This window comes from Canis lupus, chromosome X (assembly GCF_011100685.1).
Source record: "Canis lupus familiaris isolate Mischka breed German Shepherd chromosome X, alternate assembly UU_Cfam_GSD_1.0, whole genome shotgun sequence".
Classification (NCBI taxonomy): Eukaryota; Metazoa; Chordata; class Mammalia; order Carnivora; family Canidae; genus Canis; species Canis lupus.
In genome coordinates, this window is record NC_049260.1 from 88,717,312 (window position 1) to 88,740,349 (window position 23,038).

Below are 23,038 nucleotides of genomic sequence, written 5' to 3' on the forward strand. Positions count from 1 at the left end.
TCCATGCAGGGAGCCCGATGTGGGACTCGATCCTGAGACTCCAGGATCATGTGCTGAGCTGAAGGCAGACACTTAACTGCTGAGCCACCCAGGCATCCCAAGTGTGTACGATTCTAGGGTAGTGCACAAAAGTTTATTTGGTGCTATTTGGATTGCAACAACTATTTATAATAATATGTTATGCAGTAATGTATTTCAGGGTCTAACTGAGAATTCTAGGAAGACCACTCCCTTACGATAGTTCTAAGAACATCTCTATGGGTTGCTCTTCCTTCCCAATACAGCCTCATTTCCTTGGTGACTTGAGTTATCTTTGGTAACTGATGGTTCAGTGAGAATAGTGTGAGCTCTGGGGGAAGAGCTTTGTGCTTGCAAGGAGATGAGTAGAAGAGGGTAGGTCTGTGGGGGCTCCTCCCATTGCATCTGAGGTGAATGGGGAGACGACTTCTTGTTTCTCTTTTATGTCCCTCCCACCTCCCCACACCACTTTAGTATAAACTTTTTTCTCTTCACACTTGGACTATTGCCATCCATCTGCCTACCCCAAAATAACTGGTTTTCCTTTTGGTAATCTCACTTTATTCTGCAATTTACTGCCGATCATAAATTGCTATCTCCCCAAACCATCAATTTCATAATCTCACTCATATACTCTTTGAAGTTTCTTTGTTTGCTTACAGCAGTTGCAAGCAATTTGGGCTAAACATCAGAGTTCCCTGGAGGACTTTTAAGAAACACAAATACTTGAGTCCCATTCCAGTCCTACTGAGTCATAATCTTGCATAGGGACCCTATATTTTAAAATAAATCTCTCCAGGGAGCACCTGGGGGGCTCAGTGGGTTAAGCACCTGCCTTTGGCTCAGGTCATGATCCCAGGATCCTGGGGATGGAGCCCCATATCTGGCTCCCTGCTCTGTGGGGACTCTACTTCTCCCTTACCCTCTACCCTTCTCCCCTCTCGTGCTCTCTCTCTCTCTCTCTCTCAAATAAATAAAATCTTTAAAAAAATTTTTTTTTTAAGATTTTACTTAATTATTCATGAGAGACACAGAGAAAAAGAGAGGCAGAGACACAGGCAGAGGGAGAAGCAGGCATCCCCTAAATAAAATCTTTTAAAAAATAATAAAATAAAATAAATCTTTCCAGGTGATTCTGATGCACAGTTAGGGTACAGAACCTACCTGACCGGGATGCCTGGATGGCTCAGCAGTTAAGCTCTGCTTTCGGCTCAGGACATGATCCTGGAGTTCAGGGATCCAGTTCCACATCCGGCTCCCTGCATGGAGCCTGCTTCTCCCTCTGCCTGTGTCTCTGCCTCTCTCTCTCTGTGTCTCTCATGAATAAATAAATAAAATCTTAAAAAAAAAAAAAAAGAACTATCTGACCCATAAGATACAGATAATGTTGAAAAATCTTAGCATGACTTTAAAAACCCTTTGCATTCAAGAGATCTCTGTTCTCATCCCAGTTCTGCCATTTGCTAACCTTGGGCATATCGTTTCCCCTCTCTGGGCCTTGGTTTTCTCATTTGTAAGATAAAGGATCAGTGCTTTTCTGCTCAATGTTTCCATTCCAGATTCAGGGTGATTCTAGGCCTCTTTTTACCTTTGTATGTTAGTGAATGCTGTATTTTAGTCTTTATTTCAGAAAAGCTGACTTAGGAGGCAGTTGGGGTTTTTTTAGGAGGCAGTTTATATTTTTTAATTTTTTCATGTGTATGCTAAATCCTTTTTAAAATTATTATTAATTTCGAGGTAGAGGTCAGTGATTCATCAGTCTTATGTAATACCCAGTGCTCATTACATCATGTGCCCTAGGAGGCAGGGTTTTTTTTTTTTTTTTAAGATTTTATTTATTTATTCATGAGAGACACAGGCAGAGGGAGAAGCAGACTCCACACAGGAAGCCTGACATGGGACTTGATCCCAGGTCTCCAGGATCACACCCTGGGCTGAAGTCAGCGCTAAACCTCTGTGCCACCAGGGCTGCCCTCTAGGAGGCAGTTTATTTTTTATTTTATTTTTTTTTAGGAGGCAGTTTAAATGAAACATATATGTGGGTGGTTACTTTCAAGTCTAAAATATACCAATGAGGTACTTTTCAGCTTATAAACAGAGTTTCATTTACCTGCATTATAGACTGTTAGGATAAATTCCTGCTATGTCCGTGTGGCTTGTCTTCCTGCCTTCCTTTAGTGTGCTTATCTTCCTTTGCACAAATGAGCCTTTTTGACATGAAATTTGTGGGGAAAATATAACAAAAATGGAAAATACCAAAGAAAAAATGGAATTTCCTATTAGCTAAGTAAATTTTATATACCAGCTGTGGGTGTGGTCATTAAATCTGAACCCACATTACAGGGCTGCTGATATTTTATTTTAGTTTGTTTTTTTTAAGATTTTATTTATTTATTTATTCATGAGAGACAGAGAGAGAGAGAGAGAGAGGCAGAGACACAGGCAGAGAGAGAAGCAGGCTCCATGCAGGGAGCCTGATGCAGGACTTGATCCTGGGACTCCAGGACCACGCCCTGGGCTGACGGCAGGCGCCAAACCATCGAGCTACCCAGAGATCCCCAGGCTGCTGATATTTTAAAGATTTATTTATTTACTTGAGAGAGAGAGAAATAAAAAGTGCCAGTGCAAAAAAAAAAAAAAAAAAAAAAGTGCCAGTGCAGAGAGGGGCAGAAGTAGGGAATCTTTTTTTTTTTTTTTTTAAGGGTTGGTATTAGAAGGTGGGGCTTGAGGGAGGTAATAGGTTTATTTATTTATTTATGTTTTTAAGGTTTTATTTATTTATTCATGAGAGACAGAGAGAGAGAGAGAGAGCGGCAAGAGTCATAGGCAGAGGGAGAAGCAGGCCCCTTGCAGGGACCCCAATGTGGGACTCAATCCCTGAACTCCAGGATTATGCCCTGGGCCAAAGGCAGGCGCTAAACCGCTGAGCCACCCAGGCATCCCAAAAGGAGAGAATCTTTAAGCAGACCTCTCGCTGAAAGTGGAGCCCAAGGGATGTGGGGCTTGATCTCAGGACCCATGTGGTCATGACCTGAACTGAAACCAAGAGTCAGATGCTGAACTGACTGAGCCATCCAGGTGCCCCAGGGCTGCTGATATTTTAAAGAAAAGCCAGTACCATCACTTATGAGGTTAAATTGGGTGAAAGCAGTATTTTTATGAAAATGTAAATGTCAGTACCATAACAAAAGCCTTACAGTAAGGTTAAATAAGTGGGAAAATAATGTATTTTTCACCCAGAGAGTCTCTTTTGTAGATTTGGATGGATATCAGAGTATATTTCTACCTTCTCTCTTCTAGAATATTCTAGAATAATTACTCTAAGTCAAAATATCTCAATGCTGATGGCCAGGTAGCGGATATGAAACCTCTACCCATTTGTTGAATGTGAACAATGACAGTCAATCTCTGTAAAGCCTGTTTGGAAATGACATTTTTACTAAAAAAGAAAAGGAATCCTGCCTGAAATGTACAACATTTACTGCTATTCACTGCTTTTTCCTCTGATGTTTGTTCATTCATAGTACTAGGGAGCTATATGATATTTGCTTTGAGTCAGACTGACATGGGAAAATGCTTCCGTATATTAATTAATTAATTAATTAATTTATTTATTTATTTATTTATTTATTTATTATTTTTAAAGATTGTATTTATTCATGAGAGACACACAGAGAGAGGCAGAGACACAGTCAGAGGGTGAAACAGGCCCCTTGCAGGGACACCGATGCAGGACTCGATCCTGGGACCCCAGCATCATGCCCTGAGCCAAAGGCAGACGCCTTAACCCCTAAGCCACCCAGGTATCCCTATCCTAATATATTTAAAAGTAAAGGATTAAAAAAATCCACAGGATTCATGTGGCAGTGTCAGAGTGACCCTAAGACCAAAGTCCTTATAATGTTATGTTTAAACTACTGAGAAGGATTTGCTTATGGGGGAGGAGGAATTTCAGAATTTCTGGAGCCATGTTATATATTTCATTCATGAATTAAAAAGGATTATGTGAGTTGCAGGGTGGTTGTTTGAAAGATCAAATGACTTAAGTTCTTTTGAGCAAAAGAGTGAAGCCACACCATAGCTATTCCATAGCACTATATGGTTCAGAACAAGACTGATTATGGTTGTATACCAATCTGAGGCTGAAGAAATCAAGGGGACAGGGCAAAATGAGTGCTCAAATACTGTATTAGAGGTTGCCTTACACTATTTGAGTGCTAAACTTGACTTTGTGTAATTAATTTGAAACAGAATGGAGGGACGCCTGGGTGGCTCTGCGGTTGAGCATCTGCCTTTGGCTCAGGTGTGATCCTGGAGTCCCAGGATTGACTCCCACGTTGGGCTTCCTGCATGGAGCCTGCTTCTCCCTCTGCCTGTCTCTGCCTCCGTCTCTGTGTCTCTCATGAATAAATAAATAAAATCTTAAAAAAAAGAAACAATTGAAAATAAAATGCTATTTTAATAATATCGCATTCAAATGGAGGGTCACTAGCCTGGGTGCTGTTCTCCTCATCGTTGGGATAGCTGCGCTTTTCTTTCTTTTTAAGATTTTATTTACTTATTTGAAAGAGAGAGAATGTGTGTGCACAAGCAGAGAGCAGGGGTAGAAGGAGGGAGAAGCAGACTCCCCGCTGAGCAGGGAGCCTGACTCCACTGGGGGCTCAATCCCAGGACCTTTAACTGACTAAGCCACCCAGGTGCCCTGGGATAGCTGAGTTTTTTTGTTTTTTGTTTTGTTTTAAAGATTTTATCCATTTATTTGAGAGAGAGCATGAGAGTGAGAGAGAGCACAAGCAGCGGGGAGGGGCAAAGGGAGAGGAAGAAGCAGACTCTCAGCTGAGCAGGGAACCTGACTCGGAACTTCATCCCAAGATCCTGGGATCATGACCTGAGCCGAAGGCAGATGCTTAACCGACTGAGCCACCCAGTTGCCCCGATAGCTGAGCTTTTGAAGGAAGAAGTGTAATGTAGTGGCAAGAATCTTGGACTTAGAATCTGTCCTGGCTTCTTAACATATTAATCTTTTGCCCTCAAGTAAGTCATGTAAGTCTGTTTCCTTCTTTAAAAAGTGGGGATGATCTCTGCTGACCTTTAAGGGTGGGGATGCACCACCTGACATACATGAGATACTCGATAAACGTTTGTTCATTTATTGTCTCATTTATTGAGTGTCGCATGTATGCCAGGTACTGTGCCAAGAGACTTTATGTGTAAGTGTCTGCCTTTGGCTGGGGTCATGGCCCCGGGGTCTTGGGATCAAGTTCCATATTGGGCTCCCTGCTCTGTGGGGAGCCTGCTTCTCAACTGTAGCTGTAGTCCTGCATGAGCCCAAGACATTTTCTTTTTTTCTTTTCTTTCATTTTCAAGCCAAGAAAATGTCTTGGGCTCATTTTCTTTTCTTTTCTTTTCTTTTCTTTTCTTTTCTTTTCTTTTCTTTTCTTTTCTTTTCTTTTCTTTTCTTTTCTCTTCTCTTCTCTTCTTTTCTTTCTTTCTTTCTTTCTTTCTTTCTTTCTTTCTTTCTTTTCTTTTCTTCTTTTCTTTTCTTTCCTCTTCTCTTCTTTTCTTTCTTTTCTCTTCTTTTCTTTTCTTTTCTTTTCTTTTCTTTTCTTTCTTTTCTTTGTTTTAAAGACTTTATTTATTTACTTGAGAGAGTGTGAGAGAGAAAGATCACAAGGAGTGGGGGGAGGGAGAGGGAGAAGCAGACTTCCCACTGACCAGGGAGCCTGACAAGGGACTCGATCCCAGGACGCTGGGATCCTGACCTGAGCCGAAGGCAGACACCTAACTGAATGAGCCATCCAGGTGTCTCCTCAAGATATTTTCTATCATATTTAATCCTTATGTGATTCCAAGACAGAGCTTGCCTTATTTTTGATGACTCAGAGGTCAGGAAAAATTAAGTCATTGAAAATTGCCCATAAGTGCCACAAGACAGACTGATCCTAGATCACTCCCTCACGTCATTGTAAACATACCACTGACTCAAGGAGGAGCTTGCTCTTCACTTTCTTCTCTCTGAGGTTTTGTTCTCCTATTTAGGAAGTCAGCCATCTCACTGGGTCCCTGCAAGGTGGCTGGCTTTTAATCTTTTAACAAAGATTAAAAAATCTCTGTTGTCTCAGCACCACCTGGGCTAGTGATCCTCCATCTCAATGTGATGTTCTTATTAAAATAACATTTTCCTGTTCATTCTACTTCAAATTGATTATGCAAAGTGGTGCCTTGCAAGATGTTCTGATTAGTGAACTCTCTTATAGTGTAATGAGGCAAAACTCCATGCAGAGATTTATACAGATTTTAAATGTCGAATACAGGGGAAAGAACAGAGGGAAAAAATGAGAAGTTAAGAGGATGTGGGAGGAATACAAGGAACTAAAAGGCTATGTCTTTGCAGGATGCTATAACCATTGGGAGCCGATGGGCAGACAGAACAAAGGCTTAAAATGGGCTGGTCAAGAAATGGCACTCAACTGATTGTTGAACTTTACCCTGACTTTTACCTTTGAAGATGCCAGCCATTTCAAAGAAAATCAGAATCAGATTTTTGAAGACCCGAGGCAGGGCTAGTACTAAGCAAAATAATGAAGGAATTGGATGATCTTTGGTGTACAACTGCCTCCTCTTTTGTACCCTTCCCATCTCCCCCTCTCTCTTCTAGTATCTCCAGTTCCTTCCAAATGCCCAGCTTGTGGTTATTTCTAAGGTCCCTTGACTTAAGTAAGCTTTTATCCACTGATAAAACATCCAGTCTTTAAATCCTCCTGTTCCTTGGGATCCCTGGGTGGCGCAGTGGTTTGGTGCCTGCCTTTGGCCCAGGGCGCTATCCTGGAGACCCGGGATCGAGTCCCACATCGGGCTCCCGGTGCATGGAGCCTGCTTCTCCCTCTGCCTGTGTCTCTGCCTCTCTCTCTCTCTCTCTCTGTGTGTGACTATCATAAATAAATAAAAATTAAAAAAAAATAAATCTTCCTGTTCCAGGGCGCCTAAGTGGCTCAGTTGGTTAAGTGTCTGCCTTTGGCTCGGGTCATGGCCCCGGGGTCTTGGAATCAAGTCCCACATTGGGCTCCCTACTCTGTGGGGAGTCTGCTTCTTCCTTGCCTCTTTGGTTTGTCCTTGCTCATCTTGGTTCCTTGCGTCCTCTGAATGTCCATCACTATTGCTTCCTTTCTTACAATTCACAAGAATAAATGCAACTAATTGTCTAGCATTTATATTTCATCGGGACAGACGCTTGCTCTATGTTTCTCTGAAACTACAACATTTAGTGAAATTGTTTATTTAAATGATTTCCCCTTTAGGCTACTTGACTCTGAAAGTATTTTATTTTTGCATGAATGAAGTTACTATAAATCTGTTTAACAGGAATCTTTCTCTTTATTGTTCCGGGAAACTAACCCTAAAATGTCTGCATTGTTTGATTTTTGTTATAGTCTCACAAGTTCATTCTTATTATACTGTTAGCACTTTTCAGGGCTACCAATGTTTACAATGTTCTGAAATATGGTGAGATAGAATATAGATTATTCACTTGAAACATGTTGTAATTCAGCTTTTTCTATTGTCTTAGGGTTTTTTTATGTGTTTTTCTAATACAGATGACATTATAATCCTCAAAAATATAGAAAGCCCAAAAACTGAACCAAAAAAGAATGGAACACAGAACCGTAAAAAAAGGAGTGTGATTTCAAGACGCCGATCAAATGGTCATAGGCAGTACCATCAGAGAGGTAAAGTATACCAAAAATCAAACATTGTAAAGAATCTGAAATATTTGTAAATAACTAGGTAAGCAAATTTACAAACTTGGAATGTATTCTGAAGTTGCATTATGTTGCTAGTTTTATTTTTCTTGGAAATGTAGGCATTATAGGGTTGGTAAGAATTTATGCCATGACCAATGAAAACAGTTTTTAAAATTTATATGTGTTTCTCCCATAAGGGTGAGAAGGAGGAGAATGATAAATGTTCTATACCTATTCACAGACCTGCCTGGTTGGTCCAGTTCCACCTTTAGGAGGCAATACAGGAGGGATAAGAGCATGGTTAATAATCTGGGCACCATGGCACCCACATTTTGAAAAGACAAATGCCCTATGGCAAAGTATAGAACATGAAGAAAGCCTTTTTGTATTTCTAATCCCATTGATCAGTGCAGTCTGCATATTTTATTTTATTTTTATTTATTTTAAAGATTTTATTTATTTATTCATGAGAGACACAGGGAGAGAGGTAGAGACATAGGCAGAGGGAGAAGCAGGCTCCATGCAGAGAGCCCGGTGCAGGACTCAAACCCAGTACTCTGGGACCATGACTGGAGCCGAAGGCAAATGCTCAACCACTGAGCCACCCAGGTGCCCCAGTCTGTATATATTAATAAAAATGTTGCTGCCGACTGCTTTTGTAGAGAAGTCTTTTCAGCAAGGAGATCTGGAATCATCTTGACAGGTTGTGTCCTACTTCAAGCCCCTGCCAGTTGCCCACCCAGTTTCATGATAGTCCTTGTTTGAATCCTTCAGTGGTTTAGCAGGTTCTGAGAAAAGGAGGGATTGTGGTTATTATAGGAACAAAGCCGCTGAGAATGGTGAGGTGGCCCATTCTCATGTTTCTTTTTTTAAAATTTAAGAGAGAGAGAGGAGGGGAGAGTGCACACAGGGAGGAGCAGAGGGAGAGGGGCAAGCAGATGCTGAGCACAGAGCCTGGTGTAAGGCTTAAGCCAACGACCCCGAGATCATGTCCTGAGCCAAAACCAACAGTCGGATGCTTAACCAACTGAGCCACCCAGGTGCCCCATCTCACTCTCATGTTTCTAACTGAACATAAAATTGATCTTTGTGAGCCTTTTGGAGATCCATCTTCTTTGTTCCTTAAACTATCTTTACACCCAAAGCAAAGCAGACAACTGAGGCAAATATTCACATGATTAATGCAAAGCAGTTTTTCTCCATCTCTTCTTTTTCTAGTAGATGGATGATATGCCCCAACTTTGTTGGCATATGAAAACAAATCTGAGGTATTGTATACAGAGAAGACTACTATATTAAGGTGTGCAAATAGAAACGGTATAGCAAAGACTTTCACAGAATTCAGTGAGACTCTCGGATGATGTAAGACTAATGAAATTTCAAGTTTTGCAAAACCCAGTGCATAGCTTTAAAACAGTGAGATCACAGATAACACTTCTGAAAGATATGTTGAATTTACCGACTGAAAATACAGAAAATAATTACTTTTCAAAGGATTCTCAAGATTCAGAAAGAACACTGAGGAAGAAAATCCTGATAAAAACCCATACCAAGAATCTTTTGGATTCAAGTCTGGACAAAGCACTTTAAACAAGCAGCCTGTAAAAGAGCAGGTAAATAAACACTGAGAATTAACCAATATAAAAGGTTTTAAATTTAATATAATTCTTAATATTAAGGATTATTTTAAATTCCATTGAGAGCAGAGATTGTTTCTTAGTATTCCCTCCTGGTGCCTTGAACACAATACAAACCCAATATTTTCATTGATTTTTTTCCTCCTCTGTAACTGTTTTAATAAACATTTAATTTTGGCTATTTTTGATCATTGCTAGAAATTTTGAGTTTTTAAAATGCCAAAATAAATTCTTCGTTGTGGTTTGTTTTGTATGATCATTCTCATTTCTGCCCTCATATAGAGTCTTTGATCTTAAGGTATAGTATAAAACACTTTTAGTACCTTTGTGAATGAATTGTAAAAAACAAGTCAGATGATATACGATACGAAATATACCCTGAGTCCAATGGATGGGACATACTACCCTGTAGAAACCCATCACCTCTAAATTTATATAAATAAGCCAGCCACTGGACAGGAATTTGAGAGGTCCTCCTATTCAGATTCAAAAGCTAACACTGATGCTACTGTTTTAGCTGGGCCTATAAACTGATTCTTCTGAAGGTATTATGTGGTCATTTAGTAAAAAAAAAAAAAAAATGGCGGTTCTGGGAACTTAAGCCATTTTTGCCAAATTATATAAATAAATCTTGTTTTTTTGGAGGGGAACATGTTGCATTTTCAAATAGAGGATTAATTTAAGTTGATTTAGTAAATATTGTCTACTTTGCACAGGTACTATGCAAGGTACTAGCCAGTCCTGCTTCAAATATTATCTGTGGTGATAGGAGAGAAAGATAAGAAAAAAATTTAGTGCTAGGCAAGTTGCAATACATGCTCTAATAAGGTATACATTATATATTGTGAGGATGCAGTGATTCATTCTGACTGGGAAGACTTGAGAAAGTTTAACAGGTAACATTTATTTATTTATTTAAATTTTTGAGAGGGAGGGAGAGAGAGAGAGAGAATCTTATGCAGGCTCCATGTGCATTGTGGAGCCTGATGCAGACCCTGATGTGAGGCTCTGTCTCATGACCCTGAGATCATGACCTGAGCTGAAATCAAGTTGGATGCTTAATCGGCTGAGCAACCCAGGTACCCCTAACAGGTGACAATCTGTAGGGTGAGGAGGTTTTTTATAAAGTTTGGAAAGAAAGACATGAGCTTACATCTTCCACAGTCTGAGATGCATAAATGAGCTGAGAATTATTGTAAAACAGTATTTACTTCTTTTTTTTTAAGACTTCAATTCCAGGACAGCTAACATGTAGTGTTATATTAGTTTCAGGTGTACAATATAGTGATGGAACAATTCTTAGATTTTCAAATTTATTTTTTTAAAGATTTATTTATTTATTCATTCAGAGAGAGTGAATGAGAGAGGCAGAGACACAGGCAGAGGGAGAAGCAGGCTCCCTGCAGGAAGCCCCATGTGGGACTCGATCCCAGGTCTCCAGTATCACACCCCAGGCTGCAGGCAGAGCTAAACCGCTGCGCCACTGGGGCTGCCCAGATTTTCAAATTTAAAGCACCTTTTTGTCTCTCATACTTTTAAGACTTTTGAGACTGTCATTATAGCAGAAAACACCAGAAAAAAAATACTCTGTGGCAAAGAAATATTTGCCAAAATATTTGTCAAAATTTAAGCATAATTACTTTGCTGATAAATTAACAATTATAGTTTTCAATCCTGTTTTGAAATTCTAATAAGCTAGTTTTATACTGTACAAGATTTAGTCTTAATATCAATTGTATATATTTAGCACAATTCTTTTTGATAGTTTTTATGGTTTATAAGAAAACTTAATAAGCATTTCATTCTTTTAAAGGTAGAAATATGTCATATCCTAGTTGATGAAACTATTTCTTATATAAACATTTGTGGAAACACTACAAGCTCCTTGGGAAGGGTACTTGGATGCATATGGGTCTTTAGGAGATGGGTCTCAATCCTTTCTGCTGACTCATTATTCTCCCAACACTAATCACTTAGAAAAGAGGTACATGTGCATTCCACCCAACCTTCTCATTTATATTTTATGGTAGAAAGGCTGGAGAGTGACTATGGCTTTGTGCTTTAGCAAAGCAACAAATTTGTCATATTTTCCATTTCACTAAAGTGTTTTTTTTTTAAAGTGAGTACTACTTTTAAAAAAGATTTATCTATTTTGAGAGAGAGAGAGAGAGAGAGAGAGAGAGAGAGATTGCACAAACGGGAAGGACAGAGGGAGAAGGGGAGAGAATCTCAAGCAGACTCTGCCCTGAGCATGGAGCCTGACTCACAACCATGAGAACACCACCTGAGCTGAACCAAGAATCAGATACTTAACTGACTGTGCCACCCACGTGCCCCCATTTTACTAAAGTTTTATGTGAATAATATTCTTTATACCAGTGCATCTGTGCCCTTTAACAGTTGCTTCCAGCTTCTGCTAGCTTTATATTAGAAAGTCACAATGGCAGGTCTCAGGGATGTTTTATTTGCCAGGCAATATTTACTAGTGGAAAGCTTGATTTCACAGCATCGTCCATATGGATTTATCCTCTTGTATTTATATAACATAATAGAGATTTGTCAAAGTTTTCATCATTTCCATTTGGCTAATTCACTCTACTGCCCTTTTGTTTTAAAAATTGAAAAGGTAGGGATCCCTGGGTGGCACAGTGGTTTGGCGCCTGTCTTTGGCCCAGGGCACAATCCTGGAGACCGGGGATCGAATCCCACGTCGGGCTCCCTGCATGGAGCCTGCTTCTCCCTCTGCCTATGTCTCTGCCTCTCTCTCTCTCTCTCTCTCTGTGTGACTATCATAAATAAATTTTTAAAAAAATCGAAAAGGTAGAAAGGCTGAATTGTTGCCAGGTCAATTTATTTATTGAACAGTATTAAGCCAACTTTTTGCTTTCTTTATTGCTATCTTTCCCCTCACATATTTGTCTTTCTTTCTAGAATTAAGTATTAATGCATAATGAAGAGATAGTTTCTTTTTAATGATCTGAAACAGGTGAAGAATTGTATGGTTTTGAATACTTTCTTTTGGTTCTAGGATTTGTACTGTAAAATGTTAAATATTCTTTCTCCTCTCAACTATAAAGTCACAGAATCTATTGTTTTTTAGGTAAAACACCTTGGAATATATTCAAATTTGCAAAGCAACAAATTTTCTATATTTAAAAGATTTTATTTAAGTTTTATATGCATGATATTCTTTGTGCCAATGACCTGAAATATCAGAGCATTCTCTACAAATTAGTTCTGAAAACTGTTTAGTCTATAAAAGTAGGGGCAATGAAATTCTAAAAAAAAATTTGAACATAGAAATGGCTTTGACAAAATATCATTACATTTGTTTTGCCAAATTGTGGTTCTTTGCAGGAGAAGTTAAGTGACAATTCTAAGTCCCAAACAGAGACGAGTGGAAGCCAGTCAGAGGGGAACCAGCATCAATCAGAAGAATCTCAAGGCCAATCATCAGAAAGTCGACACCATTCAAAGAGTTCTCATGGCCAGTCTGAGAGTTCTAGTAGCCAGTTGGAGAGTTCTTGTGGCCAGTCGGAGAGTTCTCGTGGTCAGTCAGAAAGATCTCGTGGCCAGTCAGAGAGTTCTCATGGCCAGTCTGAGAGATCTCAAGGCCAATCTGAGAGATCTCGAAGCCGGTCTGAGAGATCTCAAAGCCAGTCTGAGAGTTCTAGTAGCCGATCTGAGAGATATTGTGGTCAACTTGAGAGACCTCGTAATCAACCTGAGGAATTTCATGGCCAATCTGAGAGATCTCGTGGCCAACCAGAAAGATCTCGTGGCCATCCAGAGAGATTTCGTGCCCCAACAAAAAGATCTTGTGACCCAACAAAAAGATCTCATGGTCAATTAGAGAGAGCTCATGGCCGGTCAGAGAAATCTCATGCCCAAACAGAAAGATCCCATGGCTACAAAGAAAGATCCCATAGCCAATTAGAGAGATCTTATGGCCACTCAGAGACATCTCATAGCCTATTAGACAGATCTCGTGGCCGCACAGAAAGATCTCCTACCCTATTAGAGAGATCTCGTGGCCTCACTGAGAGATCTCATAGACGATTAGAGAGATCTCGTGGCTACAGAGAAAGATCTCATGGCCAATTAGAGAGATCTCATGGCCACAGAGAGAGACCTCATAGCCCATTAGAGAGATCTCATGGTTACACTGAGAGATCTCCTAGCCGATTAGAGAGATCTCTTGGCCGCTTTGAGAGATCTCCTAGCTGGTTAGAGAGATCTCATGGTTACACTGAGAGATCTCCTAGCCGATTAGAGAGATCTCATAGTTACACTGAGAGATCTCATGGCCACACAGAGAGATCTCATAGCCAACTAGAGAGATCTCGTGGTTACACTGAGAGGTCTCTTAGCCAATTAGAGAGATCTCATGGTTACACTGAGAGGTTTTATGGTCACTCAGACAGATCTCATAACAACTCAGAGAGATTTAATGACTATTCAAAGAGATCTCCTTTCCTATCAGGGAGATCTCATGTCTCATCAGAGAGATTGCATGTCTCATCAGAGAGATTTCATGTCCCATCAGAAAGATTGCATGTTCTATCAGGGAGATCTCATGTTCCATTAGAGAGATCTCATGTCTCATCAGAGAGATCTCATCTCCTATCAGGGAGATCTCATGGCCAATCAGGGAGATATCGAAGACATTCACCAGTAGAAAGATTCAAAAGATCACCCAAAATTGAGTCTGAATATGACAGGTAAAAACATAATAAATACTTATTAGTATTAGTATAATGTGTTATTAGTATTATATTATTATTATATTATATTATTAGTATAATGTGTTGAATAATGTGGAAATGTAAGGGCATCTTCCTTTATATATCTATATTTTAGTGGCTAACTATGTTTTGTAGCAGACATTGTATTGGGACTAAGATATTGATAGAATGGAGGCAACGTATACATGGCATCAGTTTTCTTTCAATCTGCTGACTGCCTTTAGTATCATCCAGTTTGCCAGTGTGCCCTCATTAAGTTGTTTCATCTAGCTTGACTTTCCCTGGCAGAGTCCCATGTACTCAGCCTTTGCTACTGAGCCTTCTTCACAATAAAATATATTGATTTGGTGCCCATTCCCTTTGAAACTTCCAGCCTGCTAGGTTAGTTAAGCTAACAAACTATGCTAGATTGATAATATGTAATCTCTGATAATGAATTTCTGTGTTTCCTTCCTCTGTCTCCTTCCTAAAGAGTATTCAGAGTCCTCAGCACACAAATAATAGGTGTATCTTTGGGCAGCTGAACTTTTCGGCTTTCCTCCTGTCAGGCCATAGGAGAGGATGCTATTCTATGCATAGGTGCAACACTAACCTTCTGAATATATCTTGAATATATTGTGTGTATTTACTGTTGCTTTATAAAACAGGCTATGTCTGTCTATCCCGGAAAAAAAAGAAATTTCATAGCAAATTGTTTGAGTTTTAAAAACGACAAACCATTTAATTAACTAGATAATTGAGTAAAAGTTTATTTTCAGTTTGAAGTTCTCAGGAATTGCTTTCAGTTTGTATTGTCTACAAATGTCTAGTCACATATTTTAGCATATATTAACAACTGCACAGAATTACTAGTTTCAGCTAAAAATTATTTCCAAAATCTATGTGGTGGTTATTGTGTATATAATGTCTGATGTGGGCACCATTTTAATGCAAAAGTTCCCCATCCTACTTATATTAACAGTACACAAATCACAAATAATTAGCTAGAAAAATTAAGATATAAAAATTAAAATCCCTGCATTTCTCAGGGATTTTCATGTTTCACTTCATTTGATACAGTAATTTTTGTTTGTCAGGTGGCATGACACTTCCACAGGTCCAATGCCATATTTCTGTCATTTTACATTTGTAACTATAATTAACAATTCTGTTCAGTTTTTTTCTCCTTTATCTTCTATTCTTATAATTTTTTTGTAGCCTCAGCACAAGTAAGTAGTACTTGCTTGGTTAAGGTTGAAGTTATCAAATGCAAAACTATTATAGAAGAATTAAAAAATGCATAAAGTACAGAAGATTAATACACTTTTATAATTGACCCCTTGGAGATGAATTCTTCTACTCCATAATTCTCCTTTCTAGTACTATATGTAAGTTGACCAGTTAGGTGTAATAATACTCCTCAGACCTGGAGTTGGCTTCTGCACCAAGTATAAAATGAGGGTTTTAGTAATATGCCCTCACACAAAATTTTCCCCTCAGTGCAGCTTCACCAGAAGATGACAAACCAGGCAGTGCTAAGTACACTTTTGCTTTAAACAAGCTACCAATGTAGAAGTCCAGTGTGGTCTAAATAAAAGACAAGTAGTTGTGTGAATAAGTGGAATAAAGAATGATATCATATTCACAATACTATTTATTTATGGGGATTTGTAAAAACTTTTCTCAATTTTTTTTTTAACTTTTCTCAATTTTGAAAAAAACAATATGATTCTCAAAAGCTCTAAATAGGATTTATTGTAAACAAGGTGGGAATTTGGATTCTTTTTTTTTTTTTTTTTTTTTTTAGATTTTATTTATTTATTCATGAGAGAAACAGAGAGAGAGAGAGAGAGGCAGAGACACAGGCAGAGGGGGAAGCAAGCTCCATGGAGGGAGCCCGACGTGGGACCCGATCCCGGGTCTCCAGGATCAGGCCCTGGGCCGAAGGCGGTGCTAAACTGCTAAGCCACCTGGGCTGCCCTGGAATTTGGATTCTTAACACTCCTCAAATACCTGATTTCAGCTTTTGCTCCTTTTTCCTGATATGGTAATGATATACGTAGACAGATACCTTCCTTGGCTAAAGTGATGTGTAAATAGAGAAGCACAGCAGAACAAAAACTGTCTTTTTTACCCTCCACTAAGTAATTTACATGAAATTAATGGCAAAGTGCATATCTTTACATTAGCTGGGCTGTCCACCTGATGAAAGCTTTTCCAAACACAGATAATAGCTTCAGAGAAAATGAGATACTTAGTTTTGGAATGCTAGCCATTTAAGTGCCAATTGTAGAGTGACAACGGACATCTTATTACCACTCCAGCATTGCAAGTAATTCTTTTTTTTTTTTTTTTAAGATTTTATTTATTTACTTGAGATAGAAAGAGAGCACAAGCAGGGCAGAGGGAGAAGCAGACTCCCAGCTGAGCAGGGAGCCCAAAGTGGGACTTGATCCCAGGACCCCGGGATCATGACCCGAGCCAAAGGCAGACACCCAACTAACTGAGCCACCCAGGCATCCTGCAAGTAATTCTTGAAACAGATTCAAACCTGATTATAATTGACAAATCAGATCTTTGGGTTGAAAATCCCTAATTTACTATGTATCAGTCTGAAAACAGAAGTCTTCTTCAGACTGATTTCCCTATTTTTATTCCCCAATTCTTCACTATTCCCTAGCTTTGTTTGTTACCTAGCTGTTAGTATTTTTTTATTTCTTGAAAGAAGATGCCAGTGAGAATCTGGTCTGTGTTTTTTAAAGAAATGTCCCCTAAAAGTATGAGTGAGCAGAAACAACATTAAGAATATGAAGACATATTATGTCCCAACTCTGTCACTAGTGGATTGAGGGAATTACTATCTCTGGATCTCAATCTCCTAATATGTGAAAGGAGAAATTTGGATTATGTGGCTAAGGATCTATGCCAACCAGCAACATCTTAAAGGTTCTTGAATTTTGTCTTTTTATTTTAAATAATTGTAAAAAAAAGCAGCATGAAATTTACCATCTTAATCACTTTTAAGTGTACACTTGAGTGACATTAAGTATAGCCACAATGTTGTGAAACAAATCTGCAGAGCTTCTTCATCTCACAAAACTGAAACTGTACCCATTAAATAATAACTTCCCATTTTTCCTTCACTCCAACCCCTGGTAACTACCATTTTCTTTTTTTTTATAATAAATTTATTTTTTATTGGTGTTCAATTTGCCAACATACAGAATAACACCCACTGCTCATCCCGTCAAGTGCCCCCCTCAGTGCCCATCACCCATTCACCCCTACCCCCCGCCCTCCTCCCCTTCCACCACCCTTAGTTCGTTTCCCAGAGTTAGGAGTCTATGTTCTGTCTCCCTTTCTGATATTTCCCACACATTTCTTCTAACTACCATTTTCCTTGCTGTTTCTGTGACTTTGACTACTTTAGATATCTCCTGTAAGTGGAATCACATAGTATTTGTGTTTTTTTTGTGACTGGCTTATTTCACCATTTAGCATAATGTTCTCAAGGTTCACCCATGTCATAGCATGTGACAGGATTTACTTCTTCTTAAAGGCTGAATGATAGTCCATTGTGTATATCACACTTTATTTACCCATCAGTGGACATTTGGGTTGCTTCTATCTCTTCAAAGAAGCTCTCTGCCCCTCCTTCCCCTTCTGGGATTCTCAAAATGCATATATTGTCCAGCTTGATAATGTACCATAAATCCCTTAGGCTCTCTTCTCATTCGTTTTTATTTTTGCTCCTCTGATTCAATGATTTCAAATGACCTGTTTTCCAGTTTGCTGATTCTTTTTTCTGCCTGATCCAATCTTCTGTTGAACCCTATCTAAAGAATTTTTCATTTTAGTTATTGTATTTTTCAGCTCCGGGGTTTGCTTCATTATTTTTCATAGTTTCTGTCTCCTTGCTGATGTTCTTTTTTTTTTTTTTAATGTATTTTATTTATTCCTGAGAGAGAGAGAGAGAGGCAGAGACACAGGCAGAGGGAGAACCAGGCTCCATGCAGGGAGCCCGACGTGGGACTCGATCCCAGGTCTCCAGGATCAGGCCCTGGGCTGAAGGCGGCGCTAAACCGCTGAGCCACCTGGGCTGTCCCTTGCTGATGTTCTTATTTTGTTCATGCACGGTTTTCCAGATTTCCTTTAGTCTGTGTTCTCTTTTAGCTCATTGAGTATCTTTATGGCCATTATTTTAAATTCTTTTTCAGGTAATTCATAGATCTGCATTTTTCAGGGTTGATTTCTGTAGTTTTATTTTGGTCCTTTGATTGGACCATGTTTCTTTTTCTTTGTGTGTGTCTTATAGTTTTTGCTGGGATTTGGGCGTTTGAAACAACAAACACCTTTCCCAGTTTTTGTGTACTGGCTTCATGCAGGGGAAGACCACCAATCTACTATCTGGGAGCTCTAGCACCTTTCAGACTTTGCATAATCTCTTGTGCCCCTTAGCATCTGCCTACAGAACTGTAGCTCTAATGTGTTGCTTACCTTTTGTTTTCAGTAGCTTCCGAACTCTGGCACCAGTCCCATGAATGCTCTGAGTCTGTTGAGACAAAAACCACCCTCTCGGGCAGCCCCCAGAGAAACCAGAACATTGCATACAAGGTCCACTCTGTAGTTTCCTCCCCAAGGGAGGAGCCCTAATTAATATAGGGGTTTCCTCCCAGATGCTCTATGCTCGACCATAGGGGAAGGGACACAGATGGGTGCACTAAATGTCATGAATATTCCTACCCCATTCACTGGAATCCCTTCTTGGTTTTACAATGGCCTGGGTGCTGTAGCTTCTCAGCTGGTCTCTGGAGTTCTCATAGAAGTCTTCTAGTTTATATATCTTTTTTTTATATTGTTTTTAATTTAGTGTATCTCTGAGGCAAGGAGGGCCTATAGCTTCCTAGTCTGCCATTGTCTTTGTCTGCTTGGGCTGCCATGACAAAATACCACAGACTGGGTCGTTTAAACAATAGAAATTTATTTCTTACAGTTCTGGAGCTGAAAGTCTGACATCAGGGTGCTGGCATGGTTGGGTTCTGGTGAGGGCTTTCTTCCTGTCTAGTATATAGCCACCTTCTCTCTGTGTTCTAACATAGTGGAGAGAGAATAAACTCTGATCTCTTCCTCTTCTTAGAAGGACACTCATCCCATCATGGGGACCCCAGTCTCATCTAAACTTTTTTAAAAAAGATTTTTAAATTTTATTTATTTATTCATGAGAGACACACAGACAGAGGCACAGACACAGGCAGAGGGAAAAGCAGGCTCCATGCAGGGAGCCGGATGTGGGACTCAATCCCAGGACTCTAGGATCATGCCTTGACCCGAAGGCACATGCTTAATTGCTGAGCCACCCAGGCGTCCCTCATCTAAACCTAATTGCCTCCCAAAGGGCCCCTGCTCTTGATATCATCACCTTGGGGGTTAGAGCTTCAACTTAGGAATTTTGAGGAAACAAAGCATTGAATCCATAAATACCATCTTGCTGACATCACTCCTGAAAAAAATTTAAACAAAAATGGTCACCCAAATGCCTGGCTAATGTCTAATCTTTGTGATGCGTGCGGTAAGTAATAATTCAAATCTAAGCTGAAAATCATTTATCAAAACACTCTTCTGTATTCTAATTCTAGTATCTTGTCTTAAACCAGACATCAAATACATATAATAACATAACATTGCTTGAAGATCTATGTTTTACATAATTTCTTTTGAACTAAAAGGTTGCTTTTTAAAGTTTCACCATTTATGATTCATATCAGGTATTTAATAATGAAAAGAAGGGATGAATACTTCCAGAAGCAGATGCAGCAGAGACATGATCAAATGAATAAGAATCGAAGGGTAAGGATCCGCACTTTCAGTATTAATAGTACAGAGTCTATGTAGTTTTTTCCGTATCATTTTCATTAGAATAGGCTTTTCTTTTTGTAGCTACTTTTCTTCTCCTAGTTAGTTTTGGCATCTGCTTGTACTGATGATTACTTTAAGACATTGTAAAACCTTTTTACCAACAGCAAGGTAAGAGGGAGCCACATATGTCACACATGTCTATGTGAGTCATGTGTTTCCAGCCTTGTGGTACAATTGCTTGCCAAAGGTTCCCACTTCCATTACCCTCATCCTACCTTATGTTATTTAGCCTCTGAGCCTCTCAAGTGAGATAGGATTATACAAATAAAACTTATTAGTAGCATGTATTATTCTTTTTAAGTAGGCTTCACATCCAACATGGGGCTTGAACTCATGACCTTGAGATCAAGAGCCCCATGATCTACCAACTGAGCCAGCCAGGTGCCCCACTAGCATGTATTATTTTATTTTATTTTATTTTATTTTATTTTATTTTATTTTATTTTATTTTTTTATTCATTTTTTACATGTATTATTTTAAATACACTTTTACAATTATTGAATCCCTAGGATACTGTCTTTATTTTATTTATTTATTTACTGGAGTTCTATGAATATCAATCACAAGAAATGCTGTATATCAATTAAGCCAATTAAATCTATTTTGCTGGAAACTTCCATCTTTAATACAGAACCCATGTGTTTCACATAAGTATGTATTATTTTTAAAAGTTGTATTTATTTAAGTAATCTCTACACTCCACGTGGGGCTTTAACTCAAGACCCTGAGATCAAGAGTCACATGCTTCTCCAACTGAGCCAGCCAGGCACCCCTGACACAAGCATTTAGGTGAAATGTTCTATCCAGTAGATGTAGCTCCTACATGAAATACCTAATACTTTTTCCCACACACGACCCTCTGGTATTTTTTCCAATACCTCTTTACCCATAGGAAAAGACAGGGTAGCTTAAATGGCAGTGTAATATAATGTAAAGTGTTCTAGTCTGGGTCTCAGCGACTTGGCTTCCCTTCCTGGCTAATCTACTTACCAGCTGTGTGTATGACCTTGAACACATCACCTCCCCTGTCTCAATATTAGTTTTCTCCCCCTCTAAATAGCATTAGAATGAAGGACATCTATGAGATAGCTAAAGAGATCTGAGTGTCACGGTTTAGTGAGTAATGGGGGCTGGACTCATGCTTGGATGGTATCATATTTCTACCACTTACTACCATATCTAATCAATTTCAAGATATACAGTTTTTTTTTTTTTTTAGGTTTTACTATCTCTGAAATCAGGAAGTGCCTTAGATTCAATGGTATACCATAGTTAAATTGAAAAGTTATAAAAGCTTTCTCAATGATATGCAAAATAACAGTGCATTTTATAATCTTGGTGTTTTGGTTCAATGAAACATGGTAGCCAAGGAAGTCTGAGCAAGTCGCTTTGAGCCTGTTTTCTCAGCTATAAAATGGGAATAATATTGATCCCTCAGGTTGTTGTTGCAATGATTAATTGAAATAAATGTAAACATTTTAGGGTAGAGACTGTTGTGGTAAGCATTCTATAAATTGGATTTCACAGGGACTGGACTGTGGTAAGCATTTTATAAATTGTGGTTCTTATTATTTTATTATTACTATGATGATTATATCAAATTATTCATTATAATTACCAAATGTTGATTATGGCCATATTGACATGATTACTTTAAAAATGCATGCCTTTTAAAAAAGTCCTTAAATTCTAATTAATTTTCTGTGATTCAGATTTTATACATATATATGCTTATTTGTTATTTGAGAGATTTTCTTTTTTAAAAGATTTTATTTACTTGAGAGAGAGAGGGAGAGCACAAGCAGTGGGAGATGGAGAGGGAGAAGCAGACTCCCCACAGAGCAGAGAGCCTAACGTGGGGCTGTATCCCGGAACCCTGGGATCATGACTGGAGCCAAAGGCAGACTCAATCGACTGAGGCACCCAGGTTCCCCTCAAGAGATTTTTAACGTGAAGTAAAAAAAATCCCCATGAGAATAGAGGAGCAAATATGAATATTTTATTTTATTATTATTATTTATTTTTTTAAGATTTTATTTGTTTATTCATGAGACACACAGAGAGAAAGAGAGGCAGAGACACAGGCAGAGAGAGAAGCAGGCTCCATGCAGAGAGCCCGACGTGGGACTCCATCCTGGATCTCCAGGATCAGACCCTGGGCTAAAGGTGGTGCTAAACCACTAAGCCACCCGGGCTGCTCAAGCAAATATGAGTATTTTAAAAATAGGAACAAAATCTCTAGTAGACTTCCAGATAGAAACAGCTACACCTCCTAAGTGTTTCTGTTGGCCCATTCATTTCTTGAATGTGACTGCTGTTCCTACCATTCCAATAAATTTTGCTATCAAAAGATTTTTATTACTTCTTTGTTGTCAAATTCAATGGCCTTTTCTTAGTCCCCTCTTTCTCTACTTTGTAGTATTTCTTCATTTAACACTTTTGAGCTCTTATTATATGCCAGAAATGTGCTATGTACTTGAGAAAGAATCTTTACTCCAAGAAAGAAAGAAAAAGAAGGAAGGGAGAGAGAGAGAAAGGAGGGAGGGAGGGAGGGAGAAAGAGAGAGAGAGAGAGAGAGAGAAAGCATAGCAAAGATACCTAGATAGAGGTGGGCCCAAGGTACAAACCAGGTAGGGAGGTCAGAGAAGGGCATCCAAAAGGAGAGAGTGTTTGAGTTGAGTCCTAGAGGCTGGGCAGAAGTAAGCAAAGCAGAAAATATAAGAAAGCATTGTAGTCAGAGGAAGGGTATAGAAGTGAAAGAAAGTACAGCATGTGGGGCACTTGGGTGGCACAGTTGGTTAAGCAGCTGACTCTTGGATTTGGCTCAGGTCATGATCCCAGGGGCCTGGGATTGAGTCCAGCTCCCTGCTTGTCCTTCTCCCTCTGCCACTCCCCCTGCTTGTCCTTATGCAATCTCTCTGTCAAATAAATAAATAGAATCTTTAAAAAAAAGAAAGAGGGAAAGCGAGCAAGCAAACACATGTGTCTGGTAAACTGCAA

At 39.1% G+C, this 23,038-nt stretch overlaps 1 protein-coding gene across 3 annotated transcripts in view; it reads left to right on the forward strand.

Annotated features, from left to right (window-relative positions):
• The window catches only part of LUZP4 (leucine zipper protein 4), a 40,993-nt gene that overhangs the window by 8,190 nt on the left and 9,765 nt on the right, over positions 1-23,038 (forward strand). Inside the window, exons 2-5 of one of the 3 annotated variants that reach the window (XM_038588116.1) lie at positions 7,614-7,745; positions 9,255-9,373; positions 12,755-14,118; positions 19,887-19,968. In XM_038588116.1, the coding sequence (XP_038444044.1) occupies positions 7,614-7,745; positions 9,255-9,373; positions 12,755-14,118; positions 19,887-19,968 (1,697 nt within the window). Of the gene's footprint in view, positions 1-7,585; positions 7,746-9,254; positions 9,374-12,754; positions 14,119-19,886; positions 19,969-23,038 lie in introns of all 3 variants that reach the window. The other 2 variants (XM_038588117.1, XM_038588118.1) reach the window with 2 other exon arrangements.